The 24,657-nt window shown below is 37.9% G+C and overlaps 1 protein-coding gene across 1 annotated transcript in view; it reads left to right on the top strand.

The window, feature by feature from the left end:
* The window catches only part of LOC135938983 (uncharacterized), an 86,041-nt gene extending 67,390 nt beyond the window's left edge, over window positions 1–18,651 (top strand). The window contains exons 6-10 of the mRNA XM_065483083.1: window positions 12,760–12,932; window positions 14,145–14,279; window positions 14,778–15,028; window positions 17,324–17,578; window positions 17,985–18,651. Of these exons, the coding sequence (XP_065339155.1) occupies window positions 12,760–12,932; window positions 14,145–14,279; window positions 14,778–15,028; window positions 17,324–17,578; window positions 17,985–18,050 (880 nt within the window). The 3' untranslated portion in view covers window positions 18,051–18,651. The remainder of the gene's footprint in view (window positions 1–12,759; window positions 12,933–14,144; window positions 14,280–14,777; window positions 15,029–17,323; window positions 17,579–17,984) is intronic.
* The last annotated feature ends 6,006 nt before the right edge of the window (window positions 18,652–24,657 follow it).

Below are 24,657 nucleotides of genomic sequence, written 5' to 3'. Positions count from 1 at the left end.
TCCGCAAAACCATTTAATTTTGTCAAGAAATTAAGCAATTCTTAAATGTAACTTGGTTCTGATGTAACTATCGCATATTTTACACATGAATTGTTGCTTTATTTCACAATGAGTAAATTCAAAATCCAACTGTTATACTCATGCTAGAGCAAACAATTGTTGGCCTGTAAATGACGTAATTCGCAGTTTCAAATGGTTGGTTTTCTCCAATTTTTAGTTAAAACCAAATATATTTGACCTACCTCATTCTTCTATATTTATTTAATTGGTCCACGCAGCAATTTTTCATCTTTGAAATAGGGACAGGTTGTTCGTATAATTCTTGGTGTCTGATCGCGGCACACAGAGGGCCCGTTGTTGATTCCAAATTGGACATGAGCGATTGCACGCGTCGGCGTTGCTTCTAGAGGCGAGATTTGCGCGTCGAGAGCGGTGTTATCTACAGCAAACACAAAAATACAGCGCGCCGAGTATGAGAGTGATTGATGGCCGGTGTTTATTAAATGACATGTGAAATTCGTGCCTGTCGCGATCAATAATTAAGCACGCACTCTCACGCTCTCGCCCCTCCGGTAAAATGAGCATCTTGTGCTGCGAGAGAGGATCCGAATTTACATGCAGATGACGTCATATTTACATACATATGACGTGCACACAGTTAATGACAGCCGCCGTCACTGACGCCAGTGTATGTATTTATCGAGAGCTGCTGTTTTTCCTACTCATAGCACATGGGATCGATTAGGGGGCTTTGGAAGTTTGGACGTTTTGCGCTGAAAACGCAGCGATTAACCTGATGGGCAAACATTTCGGCAATATAATAGCTGGACTCGTGTAGAATTTCCAATGTATGAACAACGCACGAGAGGGGATTCGGGGTTTACGCGAATCCGGAAAGGTATTTTCCACTGCTGCGGTTTGCAGTGGGAAATATCAGCGAGAAATTTCAAGTTTTGTGTATGAGGAATGAATTTTTTAAAGATTTTTACACGCTTAAAACAATTTTAATAACAAAATACGTTAAATACGTTAACTACTAATCATGATTTTTTCGGAAAATTTGCTGTTTTTTTACATTTATGACAGCAACTAACACAGTTGAGAATTATATAAAGATAATTAACTACTTTTTCTGTGCATATATTAAATTTTTCGGATATCAGATGAGCACGAATCACGTAGTTTTGGGCCATAACTATTGGACTTTGCAAAAACCGTCAAAATGGTTAAAAGCTAGATAAATTCCTTAAAACATAGAAAATTATGATCTACATGACAGTTCATTCAAAACTTTATTTTAAACAAAAAATATGCTAGTTTAAATTTAAAACATTTGAGAGATTCCATTTGTTCTAAAAATGATATAAAACAACGTAATTTTGAGACTTACCTACTTTTTCCATCTAGAAGAAACGATATTCACAAAAATATAAGAAAAATTGGACTTCAAACCAAAATGTTCGCCTTTTTTATCGAGTCTTCTCACGACTCTTGCTTTTCCGCCATTTTTGTAGAAATAGGAGCAGATTTTTACAGAAGTTTGACAATCTAATTTTTTGTTTTCTTAAATCGCACGATTTCAAGGGAAGTTTCACTAAAAATATATTTGAAAATGGAGGGCAAAACCATTTGCATTTGACCTCTGAGCTCTATATTAAAAACTGGAAACGATTTTTAACATGTGAAACCTACAAAAAATGTAAATTGCTGGAAAAACGCTAAGAAAAATGGGTATGAACCATCTAAACTCGTTCATTATTGACTCCATAGCCGTCTAAAATTTCAAATATCCTATTCATAATGTTCAAAAGAAATATTAATTTAAAATAGTAAAGCCTGCATTCCAGCTTTCATAAAAACAACCGCAGTACCTGTCTCTTTGCCAAATCATTTTCCTCAGTGTCGTTGGAGCAGAACAAAACGTTATGGAGCATTCCTACCTGCGAGGAAGGCAAAATCCAATGAGGAATTCAGCGCTCGGCAAAAATCACAAACGGCCCTTTAATCCGGCGGAAAGGAGAAGGGGCGCGAGATGTGCCGTGAAAGCCAGAGGCAGAAGCAGCGAGGCAATAAATAATCAATGTGTCTGTACCTGTTGCTGGGAGCCATTGAGATGAGTATTTGTGTGCGGCGGTGGAAGCAGTGTGTGTGCTGATGCTGCTCGATGGGTCCATCCACCTACGGTGAGCCGAATATCGCCCGCAAAACCGCACAAACACACGCTCGCGCACGCCACAATGCTCGCTCCCGACACTCAATCACGCTGATTTGATTTTAATTGACCGCCGAGCTAATTGCACTTTGATTAAAATGGCCAAATCGAAACTCGCAGGAGGCGATTGACCAGCAACTCGATCGAGAAATTATGTCAAAGCGCCAAACTCAGTTAGCACATGGATTGATATTAATTGAAATTTACTCGATTGTTCTTCAAATGAGAAATCGAGGAATTAACTTTATTAAACTTATTTACTTAAACATTAAAACATAAATAATTAAATTCGTAAAATGCGACAAGGAAACTTTTGGTTAGTTTTTAACTATCCTGACTGGTGAATAAATGAAAAAATATTGATTGCATGAACATGTATCATGATTTTTGAGTATTTTGACGCAAATTTATTGCTAAAAATGTAATTAATAAAAAACAAGCTGATGTTTCACTGATGACACTTGGCAAAGTAAATAAAAAATGCCGAAAGTTTAAAACCAATCATTCACTTCACAATCGATTCTCAAACGGATTTTTTTGCTGATACACTGATTAAAATAATCAGCAAATCTGAGAGATTTAATTAATCGGCATATTGAGGAAGATTTATTTAGATGGTTATATGGTTTCAAATCCATACAAGGCATGCATTTATTCTATATTGGAATTTATTGTAAATTTTTTCAATAGCAAAATGATGTTGACTGGACAGAGAGTTCAGATAGCTTTGACAATTTAAAATATTAGTCTAAGAGATTCATAGCAAATGTTGCACAACTTTGTTTTACTCATAAATTACGGACAAATTGAGCAGTATTGGAAGTTAAACACATGTGTGCGTCGGGCAAGTTTGTTCGCAAGTGTGCTAATCGCCAGTCCCAGTCAAACTTGCGTCTGTTGGCTCCAACAATCTTGCCAACCAACACAGCTGCGGACGAGATAGCTATAGGCATTTTGCTCATCGCGGATGATGTGCGCGGCTGCATAAGCGTTGCGCGTAAATAACGCGTTCAATTTGGCGGCGATTTGCGGGCTCAATCGGTGACTTATTTTATTAGGCACGAATTGCTGATTTGCCCGACTGGCCTGCGTCCAGTCGAGGGACGTTATTGGGATTTATTGCCACCGAGTGTGTTATTTTATTGCTTATTTATTTATTTATCCAGAGGAGAAAAGTAAAAAAACACAGGGAGAGCGCCCGCACAGTTTGTCTTGCCAGAGCCAATAATGCCTCCGCGCAAAAGCAAATAAATTCGCCGCCTGCATTGCACCCTCGTCTCTGGACTGGATTCGTCTGGTAGTTTTCGTGCTATATACTCCATACCATATTCGTTTTTCCATTCCATTGTTTCTAATTTTAATGAAAGAAATGTTTTTGCTCTTTAAAAAATTAATTCTACTCTGATGCCTACTATGAAGAATTTAAAATATATGCACAAACACGATCCTTATTAATTTCTCACTAAATATTTGCAAATAACAAAAATTAGTTGTAATGATTTTCAGTTTGTCAGCCAGCAGAGTTGAAACAATGCTCTTGCAGAGGATTTTTTACTTGCGATGCAAAGTGCTGTCGGAGCCGAACGTCAACAAACCGCAAACCGAAGACAAACAACTAGGGAGCAGTGGTGGTGTAGAGCGACGGCACAATGACAAATGGTGATTCGAAAATGCGATTCACCTGTATGCGAAACAGGCCAGAGACATGCTGCTCCTAGTGTAATCAAGTAATGGGGGTGTAATTGTGATTTGTAAATGCGGAAGCCGGCCGGCCGGCACATTTAATTAGGCGCTACACGGATTTTGAATCACCAGAGGAGCCCCTCTCGTAATTAAATTCACGCAGGGAGAGCGGCTCATTTGCGCGAGCAGGCAGCGGCGGCGGAATAATAGGCTATATTGTTCAGGGCGCGGGGGAGAGAGACCCTTCAAAATCAGCGAGCGCACTGCGAGTTTGACTCCTGCCACTTAGGCCTGGTTTTTTGCCCGTCGGCCGACTCATCGATTCATCACCACTTGCCAGACGCGGCGCAAGAAGAGCCTCCGCAGCCGAATATTCGCGCACGCCGCGCCGATTAATTTCACATGATTAATTGAACGCCGCTCGTGTACTTACAAATTGTCAGAGAATGACTGTCAATTAGTCAAACATAGCGCCGCAAACTTTTTGTCCCAACCAACAAGGGCCCCCGCCCGAATGGATTCCGGGCAATCAAAGTTCTCAACGACGCAACTCATCGCTTAAATGAAAGGCATGGTCAGGTTATTTTCATAATGAAAAACCAGAAGGAATATCAGGTTTTGTCAAACAAGTTAAGTGTGTATGTCCAGCAAATATTATGAAAAACATTTAACCTTTCCCCTTCATAACATTCTCTGATATTTGGAAAAAAATTAAAATTTTCCCAGGTTGCCATTAAAATGTTTTCATACTAATCACGCGGCGAGCACTGTCTTCAAGAAATTTAGTTTTTTTGTCCAGAAAGTAAATTTACCTGATAATGTTGGATAGATGTTGGATAGATCGCGACAAGAAGGCATGGAAATTAAGCGAAAGAAAACACCAACACACCGTTTAATTATTTATTTTGGAAATTCAGCAAAATCTGAACATTATACTTGCCCTAATTTGATTATTGCATATTGTTCGGAATATTAAGCTACCAATTTTATCAACTGCTAAGTATTTATGTATTCAACGATTCAAATTAATTTCAATTATTTACAAATTATTGCAATCCACTTTATTTCTTATTTAGAAATTGCAATGCAACCTATGCTATACTCTGTTGCCATGTCCGTTTCTCGATAAACATCCATCAATTGATTTGAATCGTTCTTCATTTCATTTCATTTCATTGAAAGAAGATAAGTTACTAAGTGAGCTATTTGAATTGAATGCCACTCCGGCCCTGATTGATGTTGTCACGAGCAGCATTGTTCTCAGCTACGTGATATGACGGTGCGCATTAATTTTCAATTTGTTGCACGGAAAATTATCCGATTGCATGCACTTTCCTCCGTGGCCAGCAATATTCCCCGAGAGCACTCCACTCAGAGACACGAGAGAGAGGTTTGTTTCAATAAACTCTCGCGTTCTCGGCGCAATAATGCAGCTTTTTAGCCGTCCGTCTGATTGGCCAATTTGCGGTGCATCAGGTGCAATTACAAAGAGCAATTAGAACCGCAATTACTCAGCCAATTACGCTCATTGTTGCCTGGCTCTCACCGACTCAATTAGAGAGCCAATCGTTCCGAGCAATTAGCCCACACGTTTGGTCCGGCCGGCGTTTGTTTGGCTTGCCTCTTACTCCGTCTCGCTCACTCGCTCGCTCCAAGATTATGGCTGCCAATCCATTCGCTAAAACTGCGGATAGAAACACACACATGACACACAATTGATGCTGCCACATCCGCAGCCATTATGTACCGCAGCACAATAATTGGGCTTTGTGTGACACACGGCGAAAACTATGTCAAAAGCAACTTCTTCTTGAAGATCAGCGCACTACATCGATCAGGAAAATAATTTTCATCCATTATCCACCATGAAATTTGGTTCAAGTTTAAAATTTGTCAATGCTTTCGCGTAAAATATCAAGAAAATTTACGGGCACTGTCGACTGAAAATTCATGATTAATTTTGATGTAAAGCTTTACAGAAAAACTGTCACAAATCTTTTTTATCTTCACCTAAAATGAACACTCTAAAAGCTAAAATTCCCCCCATAGTACCGCTTCAATTTTTGAGGAAATAAGATGTATGGTTTTTTATGCTATTCAAGCGGTGAGCGCTGTCTCCTTATTTAAAATCTAAATCATTCATTTTCCAGGAGGGAAATTTACTTCATAGTTAGTCCACTATTGGAAAAGATCACAAAGCAAAAAGTCAAAAACATTTTACATTTTTCAAGGAATTCAGGGGATTCTTAAATTTAAAAAATGCAGATAAACATAAATAGAAGCTACGCATTTGATGCAAAATTTAGCCCGGTGAAGAATTGTACTATTTAATTAAATTAAGCCATCAACACATCTTGATATTTCTTTCATCAGGAATATTTTGGGCCCGTCCCAAATATATTTGTGAGGCCATTTCCTGCCGGTCAAAAGCGCACTTTATCACTGCTCGAACGCTGTGGTAAGGCCACCCAGCATAGTGGTCTGGGAACTGACACAAGTTCGCGCGACTTGGCATCAGCGTTATTTAACTTGCAAATCAAAGAGCAGCTCGGCTCCTTTCGCGCGAGCTGCAAAAACAAAAGCACAAATGCAGCGGCCATTAATAATTCAGCTGCAAAAAGTGCATCCATATGCATGCACGTGTGTGTGTGTCTGAGTGCGAGGAGCGACAGCCAGAATCCGAATCCGCCGCGCATTTGCATGCGGAGTGAAGGAAAAAAAGGCAGCGGCGGCGGTGCTGATTAGAAGATCATGCATAAAAGATGAAATCAGCCAACAGTGGCCGGCCGGCAGGCCAGAGCCAGAGAGTAATGAGGTTTGGTTTTTCATAGCACCTGGCTGCCCTAATCAGGGCGCAATCACACGTGAGCCCGGCCAAAGGAGCGGAAAAGCCTTTGTTGCGCGACTATTTTTTTCTGTGCTTGTCGCCACTGTTTGTTTATCATTATGCTCTGGTGATTATGTCGAGTGCTCAGCACACGAGTTCTGTTAATGACCCACTCGAAGTGCGGCGCCGCCGACGGGAAAAAGCCGCCCCAGGATTAGCCTCTCTTTTCTCGTCGTCGGCCTGCGAACTTGAGCACAACGGCAAAATACACACTTGCAGGCGAACGTCTACACTTTGCCCCGTTGGTAAACGTGACTGCTTTGCAGTTGTGAAACACCCTCTTCACCTTTCTTTGTTTCACGACTCGAGCGGAGGAGCAAATGTTTTCGGCTGGTAACGGTAACAATCATAAAGGTGAAGACAACGAGCTGCGAATCAAACATGTAAAATGCTCTGAGCATTTTGTCACAATTTTGTATATTCTTTGCAAAATCGCTGAAAAATCTTTCTAAACAAAACACATTTAATTCTTTAACTGATTCCAGTAATCCACTTTTTCTGTTAAGTAAACATGATTAAGATTTGCCAATTAAAAATATTTTGTTACGCATGATAAATTTTTGAAAATTCTCTCTAGCAAATTTTTTATTGTTTAATTCAATATCAAACTCAAACGGAAATCATTAGTTTAAACCCTAAAAAGAAAAATTACAAAAGTACTATAATTTTGAATTTCTTGGCACCAGATCACTGTTACTGGCTTTCAAAAATATATCAATGCAAAATGATGAATATAATTAAAACGAATAAGATTTTAAAACAAATTCTGATATCGTTGCAGTTTTAAATATTTTCTATTTATTTTATTTTAAATTTTATATACTTTAAATCGAGAGTAAATTCTGAAAAAAATCTAAATATGATTTGATTTACTTGCATTTACTAGGGGAAGGCATTCGTATCTCAAATCATCGTACATTAAAGAATTACTCATATGCGCTTCCTATGCAATCTAAAAAAGTGCATCTGAGTGACACGAAAAAACCTCCTGTATTCCATCATATTCACATTTTTCATTCACTTATTCATTATGAATATTCGGTCCCCTTTCCGTTTTGCCGCAGCCGCTGTTTACCTTTCTGGAACCCTCAGCCCTTTTCACGTTTCGCAATACGGTAAATTGCACTTTAAAGCAAACATTTTAAGGGGGATCTTTTCTTGGTGCAATTTGTGTTACGACCCTCTCGTGTTTGAAACTTATTTACTCTGCAATGTATTCTAATAGCTGTTCCGTGTGTATTCGGGGTACGAGGAGCCGGAACGAGGGTGGCACCACTGCACGCATCAAGTTGATTGATGAAAGAGACGGTGTTCGTACACGTGCATCATAATTTAACAGATCTAAACGGCTGCAGTCCACTATAGAATAATTTTTTTAAATATTGGAACACACAAAAGCGTTTTGAAAAGCATCTTCCATTGAGATTAGTTAAAAATTTTAATAAAAGCAGTGTGAATATGATTTGAAAATTTGAAATTATTTTGAAAATTACAAGTCTGATAATCTGAGATTTATATACATTTTTTTCATAATATTTCAGACATAATTTGATTTTAAACTATGCACAAATATGTTTTTTAATACATAAAATCAACAAAGCCAAAAAATTCGAGTGGTGCGCACTGCCAACTTGAATTCAATTTATTTACTTTTCCATTTGATTAGCCCTGAACGGGGCGTTCGGCTGGGTTCGCATCTGCAACGAGGCGTGCAGGTGAAGATGAGCAATCCACGCACGCAAAGCATTATTCGCAGTGGCAGTCAGGACGGAGGAACGCATTTGCGGCGGGCAAAAACAAATTGCCGCAGTCGGAATGCGTAATGGGTGGTACTGGCGAGGAATTTTGATTCACTCCGCGCCCGACCAACCGACCGGTCCTCTCTCTCTCTCTCTCTCTCTCTCTCTCTCTCTCGCGAGTGCGTAATTGCAGTTCATATAATGAGCCAGACAGACACTGCACTGGCTGGCCTCTTCTCGATTTAACGAGTCATTTGCACGGAGACCTCATCAACTCCCCTCAAAAATGAAGTCACGTCTCGCAGCCGGTTTCAATTTCGCTCAGGCTGCAAACAAATGAGCCTTAACTGCCACTTTAGCCTTACTTTTCTCTCTTCTCCTTTTTTCCATCTGCACTCTCACTCGAGTCGGAACAATTGCACACCGCCTATACTAGTCGCTTTTCCTAGTTTTCTGCCTCGCTAATTACACTCTCTAATTGTGTACTAAACTCGGCAGTCAACTCTCTTTCACTGCTTTCGGTTAATTCACTAGTCTAACAACACAGTGTTCCAGAAAATAAAGCAACCTAATGAAAATGAAAATGCGGTAGATCTATTTATTTAAGTTGTCGGCTGGAAGGACAACATTTTAATGTAGACAATATTTAAATGAATTCAATGAACAATTTTAATTTTTTTTCTAATGACTCATTGCGTCTACAATCATTAAATTTACACATTTTTTGTAGTCTGTAAGGGAGCTTGTTTTAAAAAAATCCAAAATAATCTTATTTTTTGGTAAAACGATATTTTTGCTGCTTTTATTTTGAGAAAAAAAACATCTGAAAAAAACTGCATGGACAAAAATGGAATTTATAGATTTTTCAAAATCATTAGGATGTACAAAACTGCAGTTATATGTTCGGACCGTTAAATGAGCACATTAAATGCATTACGAGTTGCGACACATTTGAAAAATAGATTTTTTCTATAAAATCAGTATACAATTTTCCCGCGCTTTGTGATAGTGCGGTGCCTTCTTTTCCTATTTTTCTAGGGAACCACATCTATACATTTCAAAATACCGACTCAAAATCGACTTTTTATTTTTGAAACGAGTTTGTTCCAAGACACCGATGAAAACATTCAACTATTTGCGCATCTCTAACAATCGCTGTTCTTCCACTTATATTCATTTGATCCGAGATGATTTTATGAAGAAAAACAGGCTATAGTTTTAGCGTTATATGATTTCTTTCTAGAAGGAGCGTGCAGAAATAAATACGGCACGCTGGACGAACGCAACAGATGGGGGGTGGCCGCGGTCACAATTAAATTGATGCGCGCGGCGAACGTGTCGCGGGAAAGAATGAGTGTCGGTGGACATGAAAGGCAGCACTTAGGAGCAACCTTCAGGGACGAATCGCAGGATAAACATATGCACTTAAGGCGCTCTCTGGGGACAAACGACGCCGTCTCATTATTGATCACAAGCGCGGCAATCGCAATTCTGTCCGCCCTCCTCGTCCGCTGCCTGCTCGGGGGAATAAGTCCAGCACTTGACGGTGCGCACTGCCTTCGAAAAAGAAAAACGATAAAACAAAACAACTGCTTTTTGTTGCGGAGGTACAGTCACTCAATCTTGAGCTACTTTCCAATCAACTTTGCTCCTGGAAAAGAGTTTATCAAGGTACGGACAGTCATTTTAGAAGAAAATTTATTCAATAAAATTTGAACTCGAGAAATTAGAATCCATGAACGAGAAAAAATTTTCAGCATATTCAGGTTGTCCGGCTTCAAACAAGAATTCAATCTTAATTGCAGTGGGAAAGCACCAGTGTGTTTAAATATGGACGTGTTTGTGCAGAATTGCACGAGCTACATTTTGGGCCAGAAACTTGTAAAACTCGGAGAAGGCAATCACTCTGAAAAAATTAGAATTTCGTGGAAAGGTCGGAAAAGGGTCTGCAACATTTTTTGTAAATTCTTAATTTGTTCAGCATCAAAAGCTTTGGTAAAAATATAAAGTTTAACAAGCGAGTCTACGTCAACCAGATCTATTTTGGAGGCAATGATAGAAATTTTTTTGAAGAAGTGGCGCAGATTCCGCTGTGACATCCATCATGCTGAAAATTAATCTAGTTAGTTTATAATTCATAGTTAAAAAAAAATTATTTTTACCTGGACATCCATACAAATGCTTTCAATTTTATCCAAAAGAAGATATCGGCTCATCATCCGCCACATATGAGCTAACTAATCTTAGGGTTTCCAATTCGTTGCAGTGTTCACAGATATATTATGTTTGTACGAGATTTTCAATTCTGTTGAGGTTAAGGATTTTCAAAGTTCCTCCTGCTCTGTGCAGGATGAGAAGCAAATTGTTTCTTTCACGCTGTGTGTCTGTATCTGTAGGTTTCTCGGTGTCAATCTATATATAACATTGGTAACTCAACTTAAAGAGTGACATTCGATATATTTTAATTTGCACACTAATTTTTTGGGGTTCCTCAATAACTGGGCAACGGATCATTTTTCAACCACTAATCATTTTTAAAAAAAAAATCTTTTTTACTTTTAAACAATTTGTTAATACGTCTTTACACACAAAATAACTTAATTTTTTCTTTAAAAAATAAATTTGCCGTTTAAAAATGTCCGTAAATTTTATTTTAAACAAATTTAATCAATACATATTCATTTAAATAAAATAATATCAATTCGATTTTTGAACATTTGTTATGAAATATTTTTTGAACTATATAAACTTACCTCGACACTCATTGTCTATTACAATTTTTGAAATAATAATATAATTTATCAATATATCCATAACTATGAATATAACTTTTCATGTAAAACAAACCATTGTTGAGATAACACTAAGCAGAAGTACTAGGAAAAAAGATATCGAGGAACACTCGTGAACAAATGCACAAAACATTCCTGAGAATTCAAATTCCCACTGCCAAAGTGTCGCACAAGACAGTTCGGGGGCGGCGACTTTGCACAGGGCTATTTATCTCGCGTAGCAAAGGGTCAAAGCTTTTCGGAAGCTGCAAAATGTGCCCTCTGGTTTTCCATATAAACGAACGGATTGTTTGCTGCTGCTCGAGATAGTTTTGTGTTTTTGAGAATTTATGTGAACCGAGGTGTAGCGCGGCACTTTGCAAGTGTTCGGCCCCTGGGGGTGCGGTGCCTGACTTTTGCACCACCTGCTACCCTGGCCCGGCCCGGCAGCTCTCGCTCGGATCGCTGGCAATTATACTCCGGGATCGGCTCGATAACCGCAAATGACGAGTCGTTAATGACGACTTAAAATGAGTTACGAGTGCGTGTGCCCTCTCTCGCCCCCGCAAGGCTGATAAACTACGAACCCCTGTCGACTGTCCTCTCAGCAAAGTAAATTTTATGGCCGGATTTTGCAAAAGTGAAAGCACACTTTCATTGGTTTTTCTCCTCGTAAAGCAAATAAAATATTTGAATTTTGGAAAAAAAATAAAAAGTTAGCTGTTTGAAGGACGATATTACCCCCTATTTCAATAGTTTACAAAATTTTGCAGCCCAACTTCATAATTTCAATAAAAATATAGTCATTATAGAAATTATTATTATATTTTAAGGAGTACAGCTAAAATATGATTGTACTTAGAAACTAATCCTTAAGTTTAACTACAATATATTGAGATTTAGATTGGATTTTGGGTCCAAGAATATAATATGTACACAATAAAGGAGTAAATAATTTATATTTAGTTTTTAATGTTTCTCATTGTCAAGATGAGTGGTCAAACCATCTTTCGTGGAATAGCAATTTATCTAAGCCATGTATCTAATAGCTGCACATCCAAAAATATTTATTTTAATTTTTGTATTCATAGAAATGTATTTTTCTGTAGTAAAATTTTGTGAATGATTTCAATTTGCAGATTAAGTATAAGCGGATAATTTTAATATTTGAAATTCAAATTACTTTGATTTGAGCTCCTGTAAATTGTGTTATATCATAATTGTTCAATTTTTTACTCTTCGGAATTGCTTACTAAAAAGTTTTTTACAAATTTAATTGAATAATGAAATGATTGATAAATAATTTAATTAAAATCTCTATATCTACTGGTCTTTTTACTCCTTTGAATAAAAACACGAAACTTTTCACACAAACGTGCTAAGATTTAGAGAAAATTAATTGTTGCTGGTAGAACTATAGCAGCTCTTTTGAATTTTGACTGAATTTGGATTTTGTTTTTGTTTCAGCTACTACGCGAGCGCCGCGTTTGGTTCCGCGGCGCCTGGCGGCGGCACGCGCCTTGTGCCCCCGCTGAAACGCCCCCGACTCATGGTGCCCCCTGGGGCCAGGCCTATTCTGAAGGCAGCGGCCTCTATCCAGAAAGCGCCGCTCGCACCAGTCGGACAACTCAAAACTTACAGTCAGTATTTTTCTGCATTTTTATCAAGTCAAGGCCAAACTACTTTTTCAATTAGTTCATCTATATAATTATGAAAAATATTCGAATATTTAGATAAAACTCGCCGTAGGTTTTTTATGAGATCGATGAGATGAACATCAGATTTCCTGACTGAAATTTTTTTAAAAAAGATGCTAAACAATTATGACTGATGGTTATTGAAATATTTGAATTTATAAATATTGTAAACTTAATCAACCTTAAGATCATGACTTAGAAATCAAATTTTCAATTTTCTAAATTTTAGGGGTTCAATTAGTTATTAAAGGTTATTTTCAAAGAGTAAAAATATTACCCCGCCAAACACTTTGACTCTTCAAGGAAAATCTATTTACCAAAAATCATAACGATCCGTCAAAAATCGGATTTTAAAAATGTTTTTTTACCCCAAATCTTAGCCTGTTATGGCCAGATTTTCAAAAACTGCACCCCGCTTTACTAATCTTGAACTCCCCTATACAGCTGAATTTTTAAGGGGTGCTTCCTCTTCAACCCCCTTCACCCTAAATATCTGATGTTTTTATTTTTTTCTTGTTTGCACCTTTTAAAAGGAAATACATCTGGTAGTTCATGCATACGTAAAAGATTTATAAAAAATGCACTTGAATTCCGATGTTAAATCATTTCTGTTAAATAATAAATATTAAATTAGCAAAAAGCTCTTACTGTTTGAAATAAAGCTGTATAGTCTCTATCTTACTTTTTACGCAAATTCCGTTGAACGATTGTGTAAACCTGTTAGTCTGGAAAGGTGTATGATTATTTTCCCGGAACGGACAGATTTTCAGCGGCAATAATAAATGCATCAGCAGCACGTTTGCGTTGGTGATTGATGTTGGGCCGAGTGCCGCCACCAGCAGCCCTCTAAATCAAAACAAAGTCAGTCGGTCGGTCTCTCAACTATATCTTGCATCAGCCGGTTCAATTAATTAACTTGTCAGGCTTATCTCTTTGTAATTTAAATCAGCCCGCGCGCTCGCTATTAATATTTTTCCCTTTCTGGCGTCTCTCACGGCCGGCTAATTAATTGATCGCAGGCCCCTGTTTGCTGGCGTGTCGCACGAAATCTAAACAAAACACGCGCCGCCCTTTTTACCTACGCAACTTTGGCTTCTTACTTGTTGAGAGGAGCTTTCCGTCTCTTGACTGACGCGCCGGCGTTTTTGTCCTCAGGCAACCCGGATATTTTGATCTGCGGCAACTGTAGGGAGATGTTCACCGAGCTGCAGGAGCTGCTTGAGCACAAGAAGACCTACTGCAAGCTCAGGTTCACGTGCAAGTGCAACCTTATCAACGGACTAAAGCCAGGTAATTATAGTACATTAAAAATAATGAGTAAATTGAATTTTTTAAACATGAATAATTTGGATTTTACTTCTTCATATTAATTTTTAGATAATAAAAATTAATTATCTCTGCTCATAAAAATTGTTCTTCAATTTTAAAAGAAATTCTAAATATTTCACAAATTTTAAATTAAATCATTTGACAGAGTTTCAAAGCAAAATATGAAATTAAAATTTTAGCAATTTGATTTGTACGGAAACGAATTTATTTTGATTCAAACCTAAAAATTTATAATTTTTATGTTCATGATTTCAATACTCGAACATTCAAAGAAAAAAAGTAGAATTTTTGTCTATTAAAAACTGGTAAATGCCAGATTTGATTTTTCAAGCAAACACAATGTTCAATTAGCTGTTTATGTATTCAAAATTATATAAAATATGTTTCTTAATTATTACATCAACTTAAAAAATTTTAAACATGTCATAATTGAAATTAAATTAACACCTCTTGTTGCAGTGGTAGAATGCAACGGCGGTGGGGAATCAGATGGCTCGGGGGTGGCATGCCTGCTGTGTGTGCAGTGCAAGGACGCGTTCCACAGTCCCTGGGACCTGATGGTGCACGTGCAGGCCGCACACATGCTCAACATATACGAGCTCGGCGTGCCCAACAAGAAGGAGACCTCGACTTCGCCCCCGCCCCTCCAGGACACGCCGCCCCCGCCAGCCGCCGCCGTCTGCCCTTTGGAAACACTCAATGACGACATGGTGAGTTTATTATTTTTTAATTAATCATTCTTGCTTGAAGGACATTTAAAGTAGTTTTTTCTGATGAAAAGGAAGTTTAGAAAATGCGTGGAAAGGAAATTGGATGTAGCTGAATAGCTGGAAATTAATAAATATTTCATTAAAAAGGTTGACAATTCCTGAGAAATTAATTGACCCAAGAGTTTGTCCTCTTTATCTAAGAAAACGGAAATTCTGAAAATCAGCGATTTGAATAGATAAAAAGGTTAATCAAATGTAAAAAGGATAGAGCATTTCAACATATTTTGTTGAATTTAAACTTTAAATCTGAGATAGCATCAATTAATTTGCTATTTTTGATGAAATATATTGCATAGCAAAAACCCTCTCCGAATCTTGCAGAGTTTAATTACGATATATGTATACAAAAGAATCATTATTTCACTGCTTAATTACACTGTAGGAAACTCTGGCTAAACCAGCCATAAGGAAAAACTTGTCGGCTGAAAATACTGTGCAGCGTCTGCAGTTGGAGACGCCTTTGTCGTCAATTGAGCCATTGGAAGAATCACTTCCTTCGACCGTCGCGTGTGTGCAGTTGAAACTGCAATTCGCGTGCAGCAGCGAATAACTGCACACATTCATTCTGATTCATTCGATGTTGTAATGAAACTGCAGGTGCTGCAAAAGAGGGCGTGTTTTATAATTTAGCACCTGCTGTGGCTCCAACAAACACGACATGAAAAATTTATGCAGCATTTAATTAAATTCCTACTAATGCAGTTTAACTCTCGGATTTTTCGGTACGGAGCACGTGTTTTCTATAACGAAGACGGAGCAGCGATGAGCGATGCGATAAGTTGCTGACATTACATGAAATAATATGGGACACGGAAGGGAGCAGTGCGTACATATACACTTCGTCCGCCACACCTTGGATGATTGATTGATTAATCCAGGGCGTGGCGCACTCAATTTAATTCGATCAATCTGCTCCTCGTCTATTTATCATCATTAATTAAAAATCACTGCCAGGATCACATTTGATTGACAATCAGTAACGAATGAAAGATTGAAAACTGGTGTTTCTCCGCGAGGGATTTTCTTAAATATTTTAAAATTAAATTTCCCAAGTCGTAAAATGAGTTCATATTAAATTATAATATTATTAATTTCAAAATACATTTTTTCTACTGATGGTAAATTTTTGTAAGCTGGAAAATGATTTCAAGTGGCGTGTTTAATAATTTAATAACTATTTAAAATATAAGTACACTTATGTAATTATTTTTGCATTTTTACCAATTAAAAACTCCGCGTCCTGATTCCGCGCATCTGCCGTGCCGCACAATGAAATCAATGAATAATTCCATCAAGCTCCGTTCACCCTGTCCCACCCTCTTCAACGTGAGCGGAATGTTCGCGAGAGAATGCAGCTGCAGCAACTGATAAAAAATAAAAGACACGCAGCCTCACTGTGCGGGGGTGTATCGAAGGACGAATCGAGTCGGAGGCGGCCCGGGGGCGGCCGGCCTCTTTAATTAAAGACAGCGGGCTGCATTTGCAATTTAAACCACCATTATCGCCAACTGCCGCGCGCACCAACAATAAATGAATACTGCATGCTTACACACACCCTCTGGTGCAGGGAGGGGGTGTCGGGGTTGCACCAGGCTGGCGGAGAGGCCGGAGGCGGCAAAAACGGAAAATTGCTGCGCCCAGTGGGAAATTCGCTGGCACACTCGCGTGCGACAATTGCGTTTTCATTTCGGTTTTGGCAAAGAAGCCGACCTGATTAAAGTTTAATTGGTCTGCCCTTGCATATACATATGGAACGTGGAACATGAAAATAGGCCAAATCTGTTTGTGAATAATGTGTAATTTAGTGAAATGCTGATGTTTGTAACGTGGAGGTTAACTTTTATCATCATTCTCTATTTCTAATTGCAGAATATTTCCGCCGAAAGAGATAACGGAATAATTTAAAATTAAAAAGCTCAATATTATAAGCCCGTATAGAGGAAAATGATAAATTAATGGAAGTACCAATTTTTTAAATACCGTTTATGTTAAATGAACTAAAGATAAATGAAATATTTTTTAATTTTAAAAAATGCGCATAAGTGTATTCTTATATTGCAAAAAAGTATAATTATCTCAAAAAATGAAATTTTACGTAAAATTATACTTCCATCGATTGCAGTTTACCCTGTGAGATCCTTTTCAGACAATAAATTTTGTTTAATTTTTAAATTATAATTTTTCTATCTATTAAAGCACAATTAATTCAATTTGTCTTTTTAATTTCGTTTCCAGGAAGGAGGATCTCCTCGAGCCGCGGCCGAGGAGGCGGCCACCCCGCCCGAGGGCGCCACAGTGGCCACCAGCATTATCGACTTAGATGAGGACGAGGACGAAATGGAAGAAGAGCTGCTGAACGATCTGCACCCATCTCGGCGCACCAACAACAACATAATCGACCCTAAAGGGACCTTGGACCCGAAAGGACAGCTCGAGCAGGTCCACAAGCAGGCGCAGCAACAGAACTGTATAGTCAGGGCTGTTCGTTTGGTATGTATCAAGTTTTTTTATCATTATTTAACGCATGGAAACCCCTTTTATAACCTTTAAGTTTATTTTAAATTATAAAATTACTTTATTAATCAACATGGGTTTGAATAAAAAAATATTTAAAATTTAAAAATTATTAAATAACATAAATTTATCAAAACGATACAGCGATTGGAAGAGTTAGAATTTATGGTGATATACATATATTGAATTTTTTGTATTAAGTTTTGCCAACAAATAAGCTATTATTTAATAGAATTCAAATTAATAAAATTAAATCAAATGGCAGCAACAATAATAAGTTCAGACAAAATTTTAGAAACAGTAAAAAGAAAATAATAGAATAAGTAAATATTTCATCAGATTCACAATAAGCGTGTTTAATTTACTTTTCTATGTGTTGCAGAATGTGAACTTATCCGAGGCACTGAAGTCGGAGGCTCCGATGGTGGCAGTGGGTGAGCAGGAGTGATGGCCTCCGGCCGTTGCTGCCCCCTCTCTCACATATCGGCCGGTGCGTGCGCGAACACTATTCGCTGTGTGATACTGCCAATCCAGCAGGCGGCCAGACGGCGGCCATCAAAGGCGGCCACTCCTCGATCTGTTGTTGCTTTTCTGAATAGCTCTATATTATTTATGTTCCCCTCTTGTTGTTTGATTTTTGTTCCCCCCATAACGAGAGAGAGAGAGAGTGAGAGAGCGAATTATAAAGAAAAATTATGCAAATATTACTACGCCACACGCACTCTTTTCAGTTCACTCAATACTTAATACTCGCCATCCGCAAACCCTTTGTTGAGAAATCTATTGTACTTTATATAATTATACCTTAAATTTGAGCATTGATTTTTAACTGTGCGCAGCTTCCCTGTCTATCGTTATTAATAACATGCCTTTTATTCGAATATCTATTAATATCATTGTTAAGTGACCTAGTTTGATTTTTGTCTTTATTTACCACACGAGAAATGGATACTTTTTGGTCAGTGTACAGATCTGTAGCCCTTAATCAATGTTACCGACAAAATCTACTCTAATTATAAAAATAAAAATTGCAATAAAGTCAACAAGAAGTGTTTTACTCCTCAAGTCAATAAAACATGATCAAAAATAATAATAATGAGGTTTGCTGAGAACAACTTCATATTCCATGGTTCAGTGATCTCCTGAAGTAATAAAATTCATTCATTAGCAACATTAAAAGGGAAAAGGATTAATAATTTTGAAGCTATTTTAAGCATGAATGAATTGTTTAATCTTTAAACGAAATATTAAGACCGATCACATTGATCAAAACCAGGATATTTCGAAAGGACAGACAGTAGATAAAAAGACTGTCCAGTGTTTTTTCCAGAAATTTCTGAAAATAAATAATGTGCTTTTTCTATAGAAAAAAATTGTATTTTAGATAGATATAATAAGAAATTTAACTTCAACAGAAATGCTCTTAACGAGTCATTTTCATAGTTGGAAGTGGTATAAATAAAACTTTTTTACGTCTGAGCTTTTGAACTGCAGTTTTTCAGTAATTGATGATAATGAACTTCAGCGAGAATATATTTAATATGATCAAACATCTGGGAAAACCACACGCAGAAAATTGTGTGATCCCTGTTTTCCTGTCCTTGAAAAATTCTAAAGCTTCCTAAATTGTCCTCTCAAAAGAGAATGAGACGATCAAACAATACTCGAGCGCAGTTTTCGAATGATAAAGTCTCGAAGACAGCGTTTCCCCATTCAAAGCACACAATGCTCGTCACTCAAATCAGGACGGGCGGTTAATTGCCGTTTTAGGATCGAAGATAAAAAAGGGGCGAGTGTGAGAACGCAGTGCAGGTGTGCGACGCCGCGACTACGATGGCCGTGGGCAAATTCAAAAGTAAGAGTACACGAGGCAATTAATGGGCCACGGCCAGAGAGGTGCGGTGCAAAACTGGCGTGACACGTCGAAAAGCCGCCCCCATAAATATCCCGGGGTGACTCGCGCGTCTCTTTTGAGCAGGGCCAGCTCCCGGACACCTCCCGCGTGCGCTCCAGCTCGTCTCTTCATTCTAAACACTGACGAATTTGCAGAGAAAAGAGAAGACCTCTCCCTGGTGGTATATTATTACAATTATATGCAAGATAATGTCCACATGACAGGAATGGGAAAAATAGGAATTAAATAGCTTTTCCGTTCTTTACTTCGGCCAATTAACTTATTTGTTTTTCATTCATATTTATTTCCTTTTATTTTTGCATATTTATTATTTCATAAGCTCCGGGAAAATTTTAAATTAAGAACATGTAAACACTCTGTCATTGCAATTACGAGCTCATTCGGATATGGAAGGTTTCCGAAAGCTCTCCAATGAACTACTTTCTGGTTTGTACCTTTCCAGCATGCGTGAAATAATTTCCCTGGGTGAATGTCTAGCGTGCAAGGACTTCCTCCAACGAAGCACTTGCGCCCCATGTTCGTTCGCGATGTTGTTGGGACGCGAAATTTTCGCGAGTTGTTCGCAATCATTTAATTTGATTCGTGTCTCTGAGTATATTACTAAAATGTTAAGTTTATTTTAAACCCAACCACATCCTCAAGAAATTATGACATTTTGAAATTTGTTCGAATTTTGACTTTTGAATTACGGAAGCATAGATCAAGTGTACCCATTCCTTTGGAAAATTTTCATCTTCCATCAAACACTATCGGATGGAAGTAAAAACCACCATAATTTTTTTGATAAAAAGTTTCAAAATAATTTTTTTCATCTTGCCATTTCTACATAGTTTAATATTTATTGTGTAAATTTAAATTGAAAGTAATTGTCAAGTAGCCAGCTAACTTTGAATTATGAAATTTGAAAAGTTGCCAAGATGCTTTTTGCAACAAATTGTCAGGTCCGTAAAATACAGCACGCGGCTGGACTGTTGATGAATTTCGAAAAAGTGTCCGTTTTGCCTTTGTTGTTGCGAGTGTGACGATACTTTTATGTCTTCATGCATGCCGCACGCGGCAATATCACAGGCCCGACGCGCAATTAAGTGCATAAAAATGAGCCGCGCGCAAACAAACAATGAAACTCGTGTCCAGATCGTTTGTTTTTGCGGGTGCCACGCTTTTATTGCCGCCACTGCACGTTTCATTCCTAACTTTTCGCTATAATATTAAAGCCGCACAAGTAGTCGTGTGCGGTTGGTGGCAAATATTTATTTATTGGCCACAATTGCGGCCCATTAGCTGCTCTCTCAGTCAATTTTCACTTCAAACGAAAGCGCTCGCTCGGACGCCCACCCGCCTGCTTTATGTGGTTTCTATTTTGTGCAATCACTTTTTTAGTGTTGCCGCCGCTTTTACACACCTCATTTATAAACACGGTGCAAAACTTGTGAATATGTGTGCGGCAAATTCCTGCCGGGACGTCAATGTGTGCTTAATTTATTGAAAATTTCATTTCATTTTCATATCGGCCATTGCTATATTACATGTTTTTTTTTCAAATGGAAAATTCACCGGTACACGCGCGTCATCATCAAACGTCCAATCATAAGCCGCTTAAATAGAATTCAAAGAAGTATTAAGTTCAGGACGTTTTCTGCCACGTATATCGATCAAGCTTTTTACTTGATGTTTTCAAATTTAGTAAATTAATTTGATGTTTATTGAATAGTTCATTTAAACCGAAATTTTAGCGGTCTCTTTGGGGCTATAAAGAGTTGGAGCAAACTATACGTTAATGGATTAATGTCAGATTATTTTCCTAGAAATGGTCTGAATTTTATCCAAGCTAATGAATTTTCATCGAGAAACCCACCAGAAAGAAAATGAAATCTCTCTTTTAAAAACATTCAGTTGCAATCACTTATAACGAATCTCTTTCACTTCTTTCGTAAGAAAATCGATATAAAAGATGTGTTAAAGAACCGTCTAAATGGTGGTGCCCAATAACTTCTAAATAATTCATCATTTCTTTCAAAAAGAAAACAAACGCTTAATAATTTTCACTTTAAATCCATATGCTTTGAATATGAAAGGAAAAATGATAACCACATAGGGCGAATTAAATTAAATTTACAATGGCTACTCCCATAGGTGGAATACCTTTCAATCTAGAATTTTTCGTTTAGTTAAAGCAATTTTTCTTTATTTAAAATTAAAGTAATCAAATAAGAAAATATGAAATTTTAGCCTTAGTCGAATTGAACCTGTGAGGCCAAAAGAGCTGCTGTACAATACGAGAAAGTGTGATTAAATAATATTCTTTAACAATTTTTCATATTTTTTTAATTCCATTCCTAATTGTTTGGCTAAAATATTTAGTTAACACCGAAGTTTGTTAGTTTTGGACCTAATTCAATGAGTTCGAGAAAATATTTTAAACTCTGCTTTCAAGCCGCAGAAAATCGTTACGTTCTAATCCGAGAATAAGTTAATTTGATGAAGAGGAGAATCAAGGCCGGGCGCGTCATGAAATTTTAACACCCGGCCGACGAATAAGTTTCTCTTGTCCGGCAGCCAGCCTGGGTAATGAAGTTGAGAAGCAATTAATTAGCGCAAGAAGTGTTGAATAAGTAAACGCAGGCAGGTCGTAAATTGCAGCAGCAGGGAATTCACGTACTCTTGCTGCCGAGACGTGTGGCGGTTTAATTGAGTCGTGTCCTCGGGACGCCCCACAGGGACAGTTTATCGAGGCCCACAAGCAGCCCGCCAGGCCCGTGTATACTGCCCGGTGCCGGCTTGGAAATGACTAGTGTCTTGTCTTGGCGCGCATGCATGACCGCCTCAATAAATAATCACCGACGGACGCACCCCCGAAGGCACTCGATCGCCTCTGATCGTGCGTGATGCTGCGCTGCACCACTTGCAAACAAGAGTCCTGTGACTGCATGTCCTCACTTCCACCACTAATTAAATACACGACCGACGCATATCCATGTTGGATGACTTGATGTTTTGCTTAAATATCTAAATCAACGCCAGGAGAAATCGGTAGAAAATGTTAAAATAGAGTGTTTTTGTCTTTCATTTTTTAATTTAAAAGAAATCCAATATTTAATTGCAATACACTTTTTTAGCTTACTGATAAAACAAAACCTGATGAACAATACCAAACAACACTCCTTACCAGAGTATTGTTCATAAAATAATTTAAAAAAAAAATGTCTATCAATAATGAAAAAATGAAGATATCTTGAGATTGACCAAAATCAAGTTTGAAATCATGGTAAATAGACATCTTATAGGTCGAAAAAGATAAAAATACCGAAGCCTAAATACTAAAAAACCAATTCTATCTACAAAAACTGTCATTACCAGGAAATTACTAAACTATCGTCCTGGTGGCGGAAAAATTGCGCATAGCTCAACAACCAAACGCAGCAACGGGCAACAATCAATTCGACAAGGAAAATTTAAGTGTTTGTTTAGCAATGTGCAATTTCACCACCACCAGAACGCAATGCTAATTTTCCCGAAACAATAGAAAAAAATACCAGATCAATCTGTTCAGATTCATAACCCCAGGATGAGACAAATTTTCAGGAAAAATAAACAACTGGTTAGAAATGATCTGTATGGTACGATAAGTCTAATTTAAGTTAATGTTAGATACGTACATACGGTTTTTACCGAAAATTAGAATGTATTCATATGGTTTTCTCGATTAATTTATATTTTTGCCCCAACTCTGTTAAACACTCACATTGCATGTTCAGCTCAACAAGACCATTAAAATTTTAAGTCACTAAATTTCTCATCATCGCTTATGCAAAATTAACCGTTTAGATCTACTCCTCACTGACTCGCGCTCGTATTGGACGGTCCTTGCGCCGATTGCACACATCCTGCTGGCCAAATTGAAAAATAATTGCGCGCCGGCACCCCTTTCCGTCGTCGCGGCAGCAATTTCGCATCTTTCCGATTGTGTGGCGAGAATTGAACAATTTCCTGCGCGCCGGGTAGCGGATTCTTTTAGCACATGTTCGTTATACAATTATTTCCGATTGGCAAGCGAGCGTGTGTGCACGAATTGTGTGTGACGTGCCAAAGAGAAATTAAGCGCAGTTTGGATTTGTGGGAGAGCGACAGTTGCCGTCAGCCCGATTACAATTATTATTATCTCACACAGTTGGCACTGCCAGTCTCTCTTCGCGCAAACCCATTATTTCCTTCTTAATATCAAAACAAAAGACGCAATTAGACGCTAGCACGGGGAAAAAAGACGAGAGCAAGAGTATCCTCGTTGAATTTCAAACAAATGCAGCGCGAGAGATTTTGAAAGACGATCCCTGACGCGCGCGCGTTTTATTTGGCCTTATTGCGATGGCGACAGCGACGGGCCTCGGCCTGAGGCGCAATATGTCTCTTGTTTCTCGCGCCCAGACTCAAATTGGAAATCCAACACCAGCCTTTGACGCAAATCAAATACAAGATCGCATCCACTTACCCCCAGACTGCTTGACGCTGCCGCTGCTGCGCTTGTTTGTGCTCTCACTTTGTGCAAAATATAGTGTACTTATTTTGAAAAAAAGTTGTAAGTCCTTTTTTCATTTGTTAACACTTTGTTCCTTTGAAATTCCAGATCTATTGCAACATTTTCAAATAGAAGTATGAATGCTTTAAAACACTTCGGAAAATATAAAAAGTATACTTATTTTATTTCAAAAAGTATGTAATGAAATTTAGTATTATTTAAGATTTGAAAAAAAAATCATAAACATGCAAAAACACTTTGATTTTCACAACTAGAAAATATGAAATTGAAACTATCCGTTGGGCCCTTGCCTGGTGAAGTAACGGAAATTGGAAATTTAAATTATCTAGATGTGCAATTCTCCCCTTCGGTATATTTTCCTGAAAAATTCATATAAATTCAAAATGCTGCAGTTTGACTGTTCAAATATTTCAGAATTTCTGTCAATCTTTGATTATTAAGTTTAAGAATGATTTTCGTGGCTTAATTGAGCCATTCCAAAGTGCACGTTCGGCAAAAAGCTGGCATTTGATCGCCAAGTTGAGAGAAGAAGGTCAACACATGTTATGTAAATAAAGAGACGGTAGCTGGCCAGGGTGAATCTGGAGACAAAGTCAAACAAAACGG

Source organism: Cloeon dipterum, chromosome 3, assembly GCF_949628265.1.
Source record: "Cloeon dipterum chromosome 3, ieCloDipt1.1, whole genome shotgun sequence".
Taxonomy (NCBI): Eukaryota; Metazoa; Arthropoda; class Insecta; order Ephemeroptera; family Baetidae; genus Cloeon; species Cloeon dipterum.
Note: the sequence above shows the minus strand (reverse complement) of the source record. Positions and strands in the feature narration are given on the sequence as shown.